This window comes from Heloderma suspectum, chromosome 2 (assembly GCF_057233095.1).
Source record: "Heloderma suspectum isolate Gila_16-S chromosome 2, 16-S_ref, whole genome shotgun sequence".
NCBI classification, from domain to species: Eukaryota; Metazoa; Chordata; class Lepidosauria; order Squamata; family Helodermatidae; genus Heloderma; species Heloderma suspectum.
The window spans coordinates 370,057,374-370,070,198 of record NC_139459.1 but is presented as its reverse complement, the minus strand read 5'-3'; the positions used below and the strand labels follow the sequence as shown (position 1 = coordinate 370,070,198).

At 46.2% G+C, this 12,825-nt stretch overlaps 2 protein-coding genes across 8 annotated transcripts in view; one reads left to right on the top strand and one right to left on the bottom strand.

Annotated features, from left to right (window-relative positions):
* LOC146356034 (uncharacterized) overlaps positions 1–12,825 on the bottom strand; it is a 56,166-nt gene that overhangs the window by 25,564 nt on the left and 17,777 nt on the right. Inside the window, exon 6 of the mRNA XM_084829998.1 lies at positions 8,773–8,780. Coding sequence (XP_084686124.1) covers positions 8,773–8,780 — 8 coding nt within the window. The remainder of the gene's footprint in view (positions 1–8,772; positions 8,781–12,825) is intronic.
* LOC146356035 (uncharacterized) lies at positions 1,066–10,280 on the top strand. 7 transcript variants are annotated; one of them, XM_084831779.1, is made up of 5 exons: positions 1,066–1,228; positions 2,284–2,387; positions 2,932–3,058; positions 4,697–4,810; positions 6,939–10,280. In XM_084831779.1, exons 2-5 carry the CDS (start codon positions 2,295–2,297, stop codon positions 7,688–7,690), a joined length of 1,086 nt encoding a protein of 361 aa, XP_084687905.1. In that variant the 5' UTR covers positions 1,066–1,228; positions 2,284–2,294; the 3' UTR covers positions 7,691–10,280. The 7 variants fall into 7 exon arrangements, with proteins under 7 accessions (XP_084687905.1, XP_084687908.1, XP_084687903.1 ...); XM_084831782.1 differs by having other exon boundaries at positions 1,074–1,228; positions 4,588–4,810; XM_084831777.1 differs by having other exon boundaries at positions 1,081–1,228; positions 4,694–4,810.

Here is a 12,825-nt window from a genome sequence, read left to right as displayed (position 1 = left end):
GCATGTGAAATAAGTGCCACTGTTTGATAGTTTGAACATTCTTTAGTGTTTCCCTTTTTTGGTACGGGGATATAAGTTGATTTTTTCCAATCTGGTGGCCATTCTTGTGTTTTCCAAATTTACTGGCATTGGCTGAGGAGTGGGATAGAAATTCTTCAAACAAACAAACAAATAAATAAATACATCTATCACCACCTCAAACAATGTTTTTCAAAACATATGAAGCATATAGTAATCCAGTGAAGTATATGTATGTGTGAACCAGACATTAAAAGAGAGCACGAGAGGATGTGAGGAGGAGGCAATGATCAAGTAGCGCAGTAGGCTGAAGAAGAGAAAATAATGAATTATGGTCACCCTTCCGCTGCCAGTCTACACACTCACCCGCTTGGAATTCCTTGCCACCTATGGCGAGCAGGTGAGGGCTTACATACAAGGCTGGACTATAAAGCACGGTAGTGTTCTGAGGGCTGGTGCTTAGCATCTCTATCTAAGTTTTCCAAGGTAAGATGCATGAGGGCTTGTGTCTTGCAAACTTTTCAAACAGCTTTTCGGAGGGCAGTGCTCACTCCCCCCCCCCCCATGCTTACCCCACTAAGGATTTAAAGGGGCAGGATAAGCCATAGAATTGCACTCCGGAGACAGCAACACAATTCATGTGCTGAAGGGTTGTACCTATACACCAGCCTTCTACAACCTGATGCCCTCCGGCCGTGCTGGACCACAACTCCCTATATTATGGGTTGTGTCCAATGTCAGTCTAACTTCAGCCCTCTTCGTTTCAAAGGGTCTCCTCTAAGTAGAGCTAGCGCTGGACATAATCCAAAGCTCTTTCGCTAAAGAGAAGGAAACAGTACGTATCCCAGGACCCTGACTTGGATTCCTGCATTGAGCAGGGGGTTGGACTCGATGGCCTTGTAGGCGCTTTCCAACCCTACTATTCTATGATTCTATGATCCTTTGTACTGGTACCAGACAAGGGGAGGAGACAAGGACTACAGGTCCCAGCCTGCCTTGGGTTCCCAGCGGTCCCTCAAGCGAGGTGTCTGATTGGATGAAATTTTGGGGGCGTGGATAGCTGCAGGGAAGGGCTCTTTGGTGCGTGGATGGGAGGGTGCGGAGCAGCCTTCGAGCGGGAAGTTTTGCTCGTTAAGGACAAATCCTTTGCAAGTTTTCCACGGATGAGTAAACGTCTGAATCGTTCGGCTTGCGCATGCCGGTGAAGGAGGTGGGAGTGGAGATGTTTTGTCGTATCTTAGTGCCTGCAACGAGGGTGGAGGGCTCTTTGGGTTGTATGCTTGCCCAGCTGGGCAGAGATTTTGTGGTTCTACCTTGCATCTCCTTTCGCTGCAAGGAGAGAAGGATAAAAAGCAGAGAATCAAAACAACGCATCATGTGAAAACGAGCAAGCCAGAAGTGTGTGTGTGTGTGTGTGTGAATAAGTGAGAGAGAGAGAGAGAGAGAGATGCGTGCAAATCCCTCTTCAGAAAACGTGTTAGGATGGAATGCCAAAATTAGTATTCCAAAATCCATATTAGTGCAATACCAAGTCAAATGTCACCCAAACATGTGCAAGCTCCAGGACTCTTCACCCAAGTTTACAGGGTGGGGGAGGTGACTTGGTGTTGAAGTCATGAGGTCTGTATAGTCCAACCCTTCCCCAACCTGGTGCTCCCCAGATCTTTTGGAATTCAGCACCCATCAGCCCCAGCCAGTGTGACCAGTAGTTGGGAATGCCGGGAGCTGTAGACCAAAAGATCTCGAGGACACCAGGTTGTGGAACATTGGCATAGTCAGAGTCTTCAGATGAAAACCCTCCTCCATATCATCTTAAGACCCAAAATATACACAAGTTATAAGACACAGGTTTTCCATTAGGTTACTTAGGATGCATGGCTGACTGGAGAATGCTGGGAATTGTGAGACTTTTTTTCTGTCTAAAGATGTGCCTGATCTCGGAAGCTAAGTAGGGTCAGCCCTGGTTAGTACTTGGATGGGAGACCGCTTGGGAATCAGGCTTCCTGCGCTGAGCAGGGATTGGACTTGATGGTCTTGTAGGCCCCTTCCAACCCTATGATTCTATGAGGATTGCACCCTAAATGAACAAATACTCTAGTTTTTCCATTGGATTTTAGGGAGGGGTTTGGGATGATCAGTTCCACCCTTCAAGCCATAAGTGTGATCTCAAACTGCTTCCTGCTTCTTGACCGAACGTGATGAAGAAAAAGTGATGTTTTCCTGAACTGTTCTCCACTATTTGTGCCCTTCTTGTTGCTTCCACAGAGCCCAAAAGGATGTCCTGGCATCAATCCAGATTGCGCCCTCCTTCCGAGGAGAAGGAAAGGACAATGGCTGAGCTGAATCAGTATATTCTCCGATCATTGATGGTGAGTTTGTGATGGGGAAAGAAAAAGCATGAAATACCTAGGAGAGGATTAAAGCCACAGTGGAAGACATAAGCAGTTAGATTCTGCAGGTTCTTTGACATTCTGTACAGAGAAGCTGCTGATCTGATCTGCAGGCTTGCAAAAATGCACAAAGAGGTCCTGCACTATCGTTGTCCTCCCAGGTGGAAGGGATGGGAGAGGAAAGATTCCCTCTTAGCTGCAGGAAAGGGAGGAATACTGCAGCCCTGTATTTTTAATTGTTTTTAATTAAATGTTAATGCATTTGTTTATTATTGTTCTTATCAAGTTTTATTAGTGATTGTAAGCCGCCTTGAGTGCCATTTTTAGTAGAAGGGTGGGGTACACATCAAATAAAGAAATAAGCCCTAAGCAGGTTTACGCAGGAGTTAGTCTCACTGGGTCCCCTAGTAAGTGCGCTCAACGTTTAAGCAGCCTTGGATTATCTGTCCATCTGCGGCTGCACTATTAAGAGGGTTTTTGCTGTAGTGGAGACTGATGAGTGAGGGCGGTCTTGTTTTCGTAGACGCTGGTGAACTTTGAAGATGTGGCTGTGCATTTTGCAGAGGGGGAATGGGCCCTCCTGGACTGGAACCAAAGAGCCTTGTACAAGGAGGTCATGCTGGAGAATTATGGGAATGTGGCATCCTTGGGTAAGAAACTACTCATGCCTTTTGGGAGGAGGAGTTTTTGGGAGGTATTATTATTATCGATTATCATTACTTTAGGGCACAATCCTATGCATGTTTAGACAGGAAAAAAAGTCCTACAATTCCCAGCATTCCCCAGCCAGCATGGCTGGCTGGGGCATGCTGGGAATTGTAGGACTTTTTTTCTATCTAAACATGCATAGGATTATGCCCTTAATTATAATAAAGGGGTGTCAAACTGTTCCAGTCAGAGGACCAAATTGGGTTTCGGAGCTGCATTCCAGTGGTGAGTGGGGTCTTCCACGTATTTATTTGCTTTTTTAATTCATTTATTACATTTCTATACCACCCAATAGCTAAAGTTCTCTGGGCGGTTCACAAAAACTAGAAGTGTGAGAAAATGCTTCTAATCTAACCTTTTCCCTGACATGCTAATGATTTAGGGGCAGGAATTTGAAAGCTCTGTTGTACAAAAAAAATCTCTGTGCATAGAAGACTAAATTTCGAGGTGAAGGCTGAGAACATTAGAAGGAGCCCTCCTGGCTGCAGCCAATCCAGGAGCGTTGTTAAACCTGGGTTCATGGGGCTTCTGCCCTGAATCTATTTCCAAGGCCCCCGATCTATTTCACAGAGCCCTGAGTATCCATTAGTGCCAATGGAAGGTCTTTTCCCCTCAGCTTCATTGCCATGCAGAGGGCCATTTTCAAGGGGGACTGCAGCTGGCGAGGGAAGGATTAACTCTCTCCTCACATGCGGCACTCCCTCCACCAAAATCTTTCCCTGTATGGCAATTAAGCTGAGAAAAGAATGGTTTTCCATTGGTTTGGGATGATCCGGGCAGGGTGACAATTAACTGAAAAGAATTTATTTTATTTGGGATGATTTGGTTGAGAAAGTAATTGGCTGGCTTCGCTTCCTGTGAAATTTAAATAAATCCTATAATTATTTCTAAATTTGCATATATAGATATAAATTAGCGTGTGCAGTTATTATGCAGATTTGTGTCCCATTGGGCCCTGAATCTTTTCAAGGCCTAGCAAAGCCCCTGGGCCAAACAAAGGCCTATGTAGTCCTACAGTGGCCAGCGCGATGCCTCTGGGAAGCCCGCTAGTAGAACATGAGGCCGGTAGCCATCTCCTACTGTCACTCCCTGGCAAACGGCATACAGAAGCATACTGCCTAGGATCCGATAGCCATGATGACTAGCAGTCTTTGGTATTTATTGACTTATTGCATTTTTACGCTGCCCAATAGCCGAAGCTCTCTAGGTGGTTCACAGAAAAGTAGCCTTATTCTCCATAAATCTGTCTGTACCAGACTTCTCCAACCTGGTAGTCCAAAATATCTGGAGGGCACAACTCCCAGCATACCTTCCCATTGGCCAGCCTGGCTGGGGCTGATGGGAGTTGAAGTCCAAAACATCTGGAGGGCACCAAGTTGGGGAAAGCTGGTCTAGAAAAACTAGATTGGTACTCTTTTTTTTTCTCCTGGAAGTGCTCATTTGATAATGCGGGTTTTTTTTTTTAATATAGATGAGCATTCCATCTTGTATGAGCCCCCCACGAAGTGGTTCAGCCCAGATAGGAGTCACTCCTGGCCAAGCCTTCCTGATGCTCTCTGTCATCTTTCTTGCCCAAGAAGGATCTCCCGGCCCAAAGCCTGACCTCATCTCCTGGCTGGAGCAAGTGGAAAACCTACGGGTGCCAGCCTCCATTCGGACATCGGATGAGACGCAGATCTTGGCCAGCAGCTCAGGTATGGGGGTCAGGGGAGACTTGCTAACTAATTCTTCTTTAAAAGGTAGTTGTTTGGGGTTCTACTCTGTGAATTAGACCATTGATGCATCTAGCTCAGTTCTGGCCTTCCTGGTTGGCAGAGGTCACCTGAGACCCTTTTGGCTGGAGATGCCGGGGGTTGAACCTGGGACCTCCCGCATGCAAAAGAGGTGCTCTGCCACTGAGCTGTAGCACAAGCTGGAACCTGTCCTCTGATACTTTGGACAACGCCATGCGTGTCGGCGGAGCTCTACAAAAGAACAGTGAAGCTTATGTGATGATCTGAATAACTCACTCATCCCCTAGGAGCATTGTTGGGAGTTCTGCATCTGTGCCAGAAGTACAGAGCGTCTTTCACCCCAGGGGCACAGTTCCATTTCAGAGAAGCTTTTGAGGTGGACAGGGCTAAAGGCAAAAGGGGCGGGGTAAAAATACCAGCATATTTTAGCTTCAAGCTCTTCCTGCCAGTAACGAAGCCTGAGAAGAGGCAGTTCAACCTTAGGAGAGGCAGTTCAACCTTTTAGAATGGGGGGAAAACTGCACCAAAGCCAGGAAGCCACTAAGCAGTCAGCGATCAGGGAAAGGCAGTGAGTCCAGGGTGTGTGGGGCCACCTGGGGAACCACAAAGGGCTACATTTGGTCCCTGGCCCTGAGATTCTGCACCTCCAGTCTATGCTATATGACAGGGGTGTGCAGAAAGTGGATCTCCAGATGTTTTGGACTTCAACTCCCAGCATTCCCGACCATTGGCCTTGCTTGCAGGGGCTTCTGGAAGTTGAAGTCCAAAACACCTGGAGATCTACTTTGTGCCCACCCCTACAGTAGAAGATGTTTTGCTTACACCAAGGCCCTGAGTAGCCATTTAATTCAAGGTAGGCAGCCTTTTTAGGCCCCTGAGCACATCTGGCAATTTGATAAACTGTCCTGGCCACCACCACAAAATGGCTGCCACTGGAGGCCTGGCAGAGGACAAGTCACCTGCCCAAAAGACAGAGTAGAAGGCAGGGGTGGGGTCTCAGCCCCAACACACTAAACAACTTGTTGAACCCACAGTTTCAGTGCCAGCAGAAACCTATTTCACAGAAGACAAACTCTTTTTCTCTCCCCCCTGCCAGCAAACCACACTCCCCCCCCCCCGTTTTGCTCTCCCTGGGTCACCACCCATACACTCTCTCTTACCCTAGCTCATCACCCATAGATTCTCCCTCTTTCTCTCCCTCTTTCTCACTTACACTCCACTCACACTCTCTTTCTACTCACATCCACGCACACACTCTTTCCACTCTCAAGCACACACACACACACTTTCCACTCTCTCTCACACATACACACTTCACTCACACACACTCCACTTCTTCTCTGTGTCTGTCTGTCTGTCTGTCACACACATACACACAATCTCCCCCACACACACAGCCACCTTTGCAGGCACCAAGGAAGGTGTCCGGTGGGCACCCCGTTGCCTACCCCTACATTTAATCTTTATTGGATTTTGCATCTGTGCAGTATAACGGGTGTTGAACCAAAGGCCTGCGGGCCAAATCCGGCCTGCCTGCAGACCCAATTCAGCCCTCCAGGGTTCTTCACATGGCCATGACCCCTTTCTCCCAAACGCTGATTGTTTGGTGGCTTCCCAGTTTTTGTGTAGTTCTTTTTCCCATTTTAAAAGTGTGAAATGCCAATTCTAAGTCTTGATTATTCCTAAAACTTAGTTACGTATATTTTATATATATTATATATATATATATATATATATATATATATATATATATATATTATATATTATATATGTATATTTTATATGTATAAATATATATGTATATATATATATGTATATGTATAGTTACGTATATGAGTATTTCTCATATTTTTGGCCTCGCCCCTTTTGCACCACTGGAATGTGGGCCCCGAGAACTTCTCCAAAATTCAACTTGGCCCTTGGGCTGAAAGAGGTTTGACACCCTTGCAATGTAAGATGTTTCCCCACTGCCAAGGCCGCAAGTATCCATTTAATTTCGCCCTCACGTTATCTTCACCGGCTTTCTGATGTGGTTTCATTCCCACACTCAGGAATGAATCCTGTCCATGTTTGCCCTTTCTCCCAGCAGGTGATCCTGAAAAGAAAAACCAGTGCAGAGAGTGCGGAAAATGTTTCACTAAGAAGTGCTACCTTGCCAAACACCAGAGAATTCACACAAGGGACAAACTGTACCAGTGCAAGGCGTGTGGGATATGTTTTGCTCATTGTGCGTCGGTTGCGCGACATCAGAGGATCCACACGGGGGAGACGCCTTTTAAATGCTTGGTGTGTGAGAAATGCTTTGTTCAAAAAACACAGCTCGAGAGGCATCACAGAGTGCACACGGGAGAGAAATCCTACAAATGCTTGGAGTGTGGGTCAATGTTTAGTCACCCCTCGCAATTGCGGAACCATCGGAGAATTCACGCTCCGGCCTATCGTTGCCAGGAGTGTGGGAGATGTTTTGTTCGAAAAATACATCTTACAACTCACCAGAAAATCCACGCAGGAAAGAAACTGTATGAATGCATGGCGTACAGCAAATGGGCTGAAAGATCAAACCTTGGGACGCCTCAGGGGGCCCATGCGAGAGAGAAGTTCTGTAAATGTGAGGGGTGTGGCAAATGTTTTCTTGACCGCTCCGTCTCTGAGAATCACAAGAACATCCCCAAAGGAGAGAAGGTCTATAAATGCTCAGAATGTGCCCGACCATCACAAGTCATGCTGCTGTTCCCAGTGGGAAACACAAATGTTGCCCCCCAGTCCCGTGGAACCCCCCTCCCCTCTGGCACACTCCTCTTCCTACCCCCAAATAATGTTTTATTTGTTGTGACAAAGTGAACACAAGAGACACCTCAGGCAGGGTGCAGGTCAGGTTTTCCCATGATCCATTGCAAAAAAAAAAACAGTAAGAGGAGAGCTCTTGCCCACATAGAGACATCTGAGTGGATTAGGGTGCAATCCTGTGCATGTTTCGACAGGCTGGCCAGGGAATGCCGGGAGTTGTAGGCCTTTTCTCTGTCAAAACATGCATAGGATTGTGCCCTTAATCGTAGAATGCTGGGGTCTCAAGTATGGAGCGCATCGGCACCAATGCACCCACAGACACCTCTCTTAGCACCCACCAGGCTTCCTGCCACTCCTGAAGTTTATTTTGTTTCTTAAAATATAGATATATACATTTAATTGGGAGGCTGGTGTCAAGAATGGTGTCCTGTTTTCCATCCTGAGCTTAGGCCTTGTTATTCCGTCTATTGCAACCACCTGGAATAGGAGGTTATCTAGAGGCTCCTCGGCCCTCCACTCAAGGCCAGGTGCAGCCCCTGCTTATTGGGGAGTGACCATAGCTGGGGTTGGTGGGGAGTTCCAGCCTCTTGGAGGCCAGGGCGGCCCACCCAGGGGCTGAGCTGGTGATTGCCTAAAGGAAAATCTGCCCGGGGTTGCCAGGGCTGGGCTTTAAGAGAGGGCTGAGGTAGAGACATGGGGTCTCCATCCTGGTGGTTCTGGACCTGCAGACGGCTGGATGCTATCCTGGGAGGCCCATACTTAGGTATGTTAAGGACAGGCCAGGTAGCTTTATTATTTTGCTTGGGTGTGGGTTCATAAAGCTCTCTCTGTATGTTTAGTAATTTGGCTTGTACCCTTTTGTGCAATTCCCTACTTCCATTCTTCCTTTTCCCTCTACCTCTTGTTACCCTTCTGCCAACCTAGCAGTTCGAAAGCAAGAAATTGCAAGTAGATAAATAGGTACCGCCTCGGCGGGAAAGGTAACAGCGTTCCGTGCACCTCGGTGTTCAGTCATGCCGGCCACATGACCACGGAAGCGTCTTCGGACAGCGCTGGCTCTTCGGCTTAGAAACGGGGATGAGCACCGCACCCTAGAGTCGGACACGACTGGTTGGGGACACCGTTACCTTTTTTACCTTGTTACCTGAATAAACCTCATCCAACCTTTAGGTGGTGTGATTTCTTTTGCATAACCTCAGTGCTAATTTCAGTGCCTCTTGGCCTAGAAAGGTGGCTATTGGGTATTTTGGGGGACTTGAAGGCCGGGTTTGGGCAGTCCTACCTCACAGGAGAGTTGGAATTACTTCCAGAGTGGTCCTACTTTGCAAGAAGGTTGGAATTAGTTCCAGCAATCCTTCAAGTTGGCCTGCTGCAAGGGAATAGGCTGCCCTCCAGTGCCATCTTTACTTGGGTTCCAAAGAGTAGATTTGCATTTTGGAGCTCAGACTCCACTTCTGCCTTGTACTTTGGCAAATGGGTGTTTTGTGACCGACCATGCCCACCAAGGCAGCCGTTTTGTAAGTGTGCCCACAACACTCTTATCAAAATTCCAAATGTACCCATGGGTTCAGAAGGGCTGGGAATCCTGGTACAAGGACTGATAAGTTAAATCTGCATACATTTTCATATGAATATAAGGGCAGTTCTCAAGGAGGCGGGGAGGCATTCACTCTGTGTTTAGCTGATGCATTCCTTTGACAGCAGTCACATTCTTAGCAATGCAACCCTATGCATGTTTACTCAGGAGTAAGCCCCACTGTGTTCAATAGGCCTTAAGGTGCGATCCTATGCATGTTTAGACTGAAAAAGGCCTATACCTCCCAGCATTCCCCAGCCAGCCATGCTGGAAGTTGTAGGCCTTTTTCGGTCAAAACATGCATAGAATTGCACCCTTAACCTCTAGTAAGTGTGTTCAGGACTGTTGCTTATACAAGGCATTCCTTCCTATGTCAGAAAGAAATTTGTCTTTAAGATGACACCAAACACCTGTAGTTTTTCTGAAGTAGTTTTACGAAAAATAACAAGTATTTCTTGAAGACTGGCTACCTGATTAATCAGAGACACCTGTTTAATCAGCATCTTGCTGCCTCTCCTTTTTGGAGACAGATAAAAAAAAGCTCTTTTCCAAAGATCATTTGGGAGAAGGGAGACTGCTACACTGTGCCTCTTTGTATTCTTAAAAAAAAAAAAAGTTTCTAATTTTTTACTGCTTGAATTGTTTTAATGGTGTGTACATATTTTTTATTGTTACATTTTGGCAGAAATGCAAATGTTTTTAATACACATTTGATTGAATGGTTAAGTGAATTGAATCTTCATATTTTAGGCTCCAGATAGAAATAATACCTGTGCTATTTGGAGTGTGAGAGGATTCAGACTCCAAACAGCTCTGCAAAGTAAGAGCTCTGCAAACTTGGGACTCCAAATAGCTCTGCTGGCTCTGCAAAGTAAGAGTTTTCTTCACATCAAGGAGTTCATGTATTTCTGAACTGAAATAAAGCGATTCCTGTAAAGTCATGCTAATTAAATGCGCATAAGTTCTTTTATTTTGCATATTTTTTATTTTCATCATCACCATTTATGTGTATCCTGCTTTTCCCTTTGAAAGGAAGTGGTGAACATCATCATACAGAACAAATACATCAGTATTAAATAAAATATCAAAAGACTAATATGAAACATCCAAAAATAAGCATATGACAATAAATCTTTAGACAAGAAAGTTAATAAATGCATAAATATACTGAACAAAACGGGATAATAAAATACAAATCATTTTTTCACCAAAAATCCACATTCCCCACTCCAGCAGCCAATATAGTAAACTATTTGGATGTATCATGGAAAGAGACAATTCCACTCTGGAACCTGCAGGAAAAAAAACTAGGCATAACCAACCAAGAGAGCCAGTGTGGTATAATGGTTTGAGTGTTGGACTGGGATTACGGAGACCCAGGTTTTGGTCTCTGCTCAGCCATGAACCTCCCTAGGTGACTTTGGGCCAGTCACTGACTTTCAGCCTAACTTACCTCACAGCGTTGTTGTGAGGGCAAAATGGAGAGCAGGAGGGCCACTTAAGCCGCTTTGGGTTCCTTGCAAGAGGAAAAAAATGGTGGGATATAAATGTAATAAAAATGCATAAAATTTAATGCAATAATTGTACAGAATACAAAGAACTACCTTACCCACAAGCCCCCTCATGTCAAACTTGCTCTCTTGTCACAGGTTACCACACAGGTAGCACTACTCTCATGTGAAACACAGTCTGGCAGTGGTTGTGACTTATATAGCCCAATGTGGAGCATGCCCAGAATGTGCCGATGTCACCTCCTCTACCGAGGAGAGGGGGACACAGTAGTCTCAGCCGTTCACCAGGCGTGACGTGCCAGGTATTTTTGATTCAGATTCTGAAGACCCATCCCAGGATGGCTGGGAAATCATCTTCAACTGTTCCTCTGACATCTTGGGTTACAACAGGTATTGCTCACCATGAACACAGGAAGCTGCCTTATGCAGCATTGAAGTACTGGCTTATATAGCCTCCTTAGGTGAAAGTGTGGGAGAAAAAGCCTGTATCAGGCCTGAACCAAAGTCTCCAAGAGGGAAAAATACCGAGAATATTGTAAGGGAGTAGCTGAGGAAAACAAGACACACAGAACTGGGTAAGAGGGTAGAATAAACATTCCTGCATACAGATAAAGCAGGCTCCAACTCCTATCTCATGGGCAATGGGTAGGCAAAAAGCCCCATTTCCTTCTGAGATAAGGTATTGCCCGGCAGGAGGAATTTGCAGATCGTTGTGCCCCAGCTGTGTTTAGGGGTATATTCACCTTTAGGGAGCACTGATGCATATGTGAGCACCCCCAACTCTAATGTGATTGGATATAGAGAACATATGTAAGCTTTTAATTGGCTAAAGTCTTTCTCTTCTTATTTTTACTATGTACTTTGTTTTCCTTTAAAAACCCATGTAACTTGTTCCCAAATCGTAGTTCATTTGCGGGATACCCGTGTATACATGTCCAGGTAATAAAGTGTGATTTCACATTGACCACCAGCCCCATCCTCTGGGCAGGGTAGTTCTCATTCCCTTCTGTTTCCCCACAGTTTCCCCCACAAAAGGCAGATTAGGGAGTACGGATTCATCCTGTGCTGGATGGGGTTACGCTCCCCCTGAAGACTCAGGCTTGCAGTTTGGGTGGACTTCTCGACTCAGCCTTGAACCTGGATGCTCAGGTTTTGCTGGTGGCCAGGAGCGTATGTGTACAGCTGAGGCTAGTGTGCCAACTGTGACTGTTCCTAGAGATGTCTGATCCGGCCATGGTCACGCGTGCCTTAGTTGCATCCCGTTTGGACTACTGTAACGCACTCTACATGGGGCTGCCTTTGAAAACTGTTCAGAAACTTCAGCTCGTCCAGTATGCTGTGGACAGGCTTTTGCCTGGGGCCGGTTACAGGGGGCACGCGACCCCCTTGTTACAACAGCATCACTGGTTACCGGTCTGTCTCTGGGCAGTTGATGATTGGAGGAGGCCCTTCTCTTGGTCCCGCCCCCTTCAAAGGCATGTTTGGTGGCAATGTGACAGAGGGCCTTCTTTGTGGCTGCTCCCAGACTCTGGAACTCCCTGCGGAAGGAGGCTAGGTTTGTTCCCTCTCTGCTGTGCTTCCGCCAGCAGGCAAAGACATTTTCATTCAGGTAGGCCTTCGGCATGTAAGCTTGTCTGCTTGAGTAGTTTTTATTCTGTTGTTGTTTTAATCGAATTATTTTTATTATTATTACATTTATATCCTGGCTTTTTTCCGCTTGCAAGGAAGCCAGGGAGGTTTATATGGTACTCCTCCTCTCCATTTTTATCCTCACAACAACCCTGGGAGGTAGGTTAGGCTGAGAGTCAGTGACTGGCCCAAAGTCACCCAGTGAGCTTCATGGACTTGGTTTTTATTTTAAAGTTTCGTTTCCTGTGATTGTTAGCTGCCTTGAGTGCCATTTTCTTGGTGGAAAGGTGGGGTACAAATCAAATAAATAAATAAATACCCCACTACTCTGAGAACCAAGCTGGGTAGCCCAAGACATCTTGTTGCTTGAGGCGGAACAGCCCACGGCATTCTCAACGCTGGGAATTGAAGGACTTTTCTTGGTCTGACTACGCATAGGATTGCACCCTTAGTCATTAGGTGCCACAAGACTC

Excerpts from the sequence above, each read along its gene's own strand:
- LOC146356035 (XM_084831776.1), top strand. The coding sequence starts at position 2,295 with ATGTCCTGGCATCAATCCAGATTGCGCCCTCCTTCCGAGGAGAAGGAA. Across the intron at positions 3,059-4,693 it reads TGGGAATGTGGCATCCTTGG|AAGGATCTCCCGGCCCAAAG; the intron begins GTAAGAAACTAC and ends TTCTTGCCCAAG. Across the intron at positions 4,811-6,935 it reads GATCTTGGCCAGCAGCTCAG|CAGGTGATCCTGAAAAGAAA; the intron begins GTATGGGGGTCA and ends CCTTTCTCCCAG.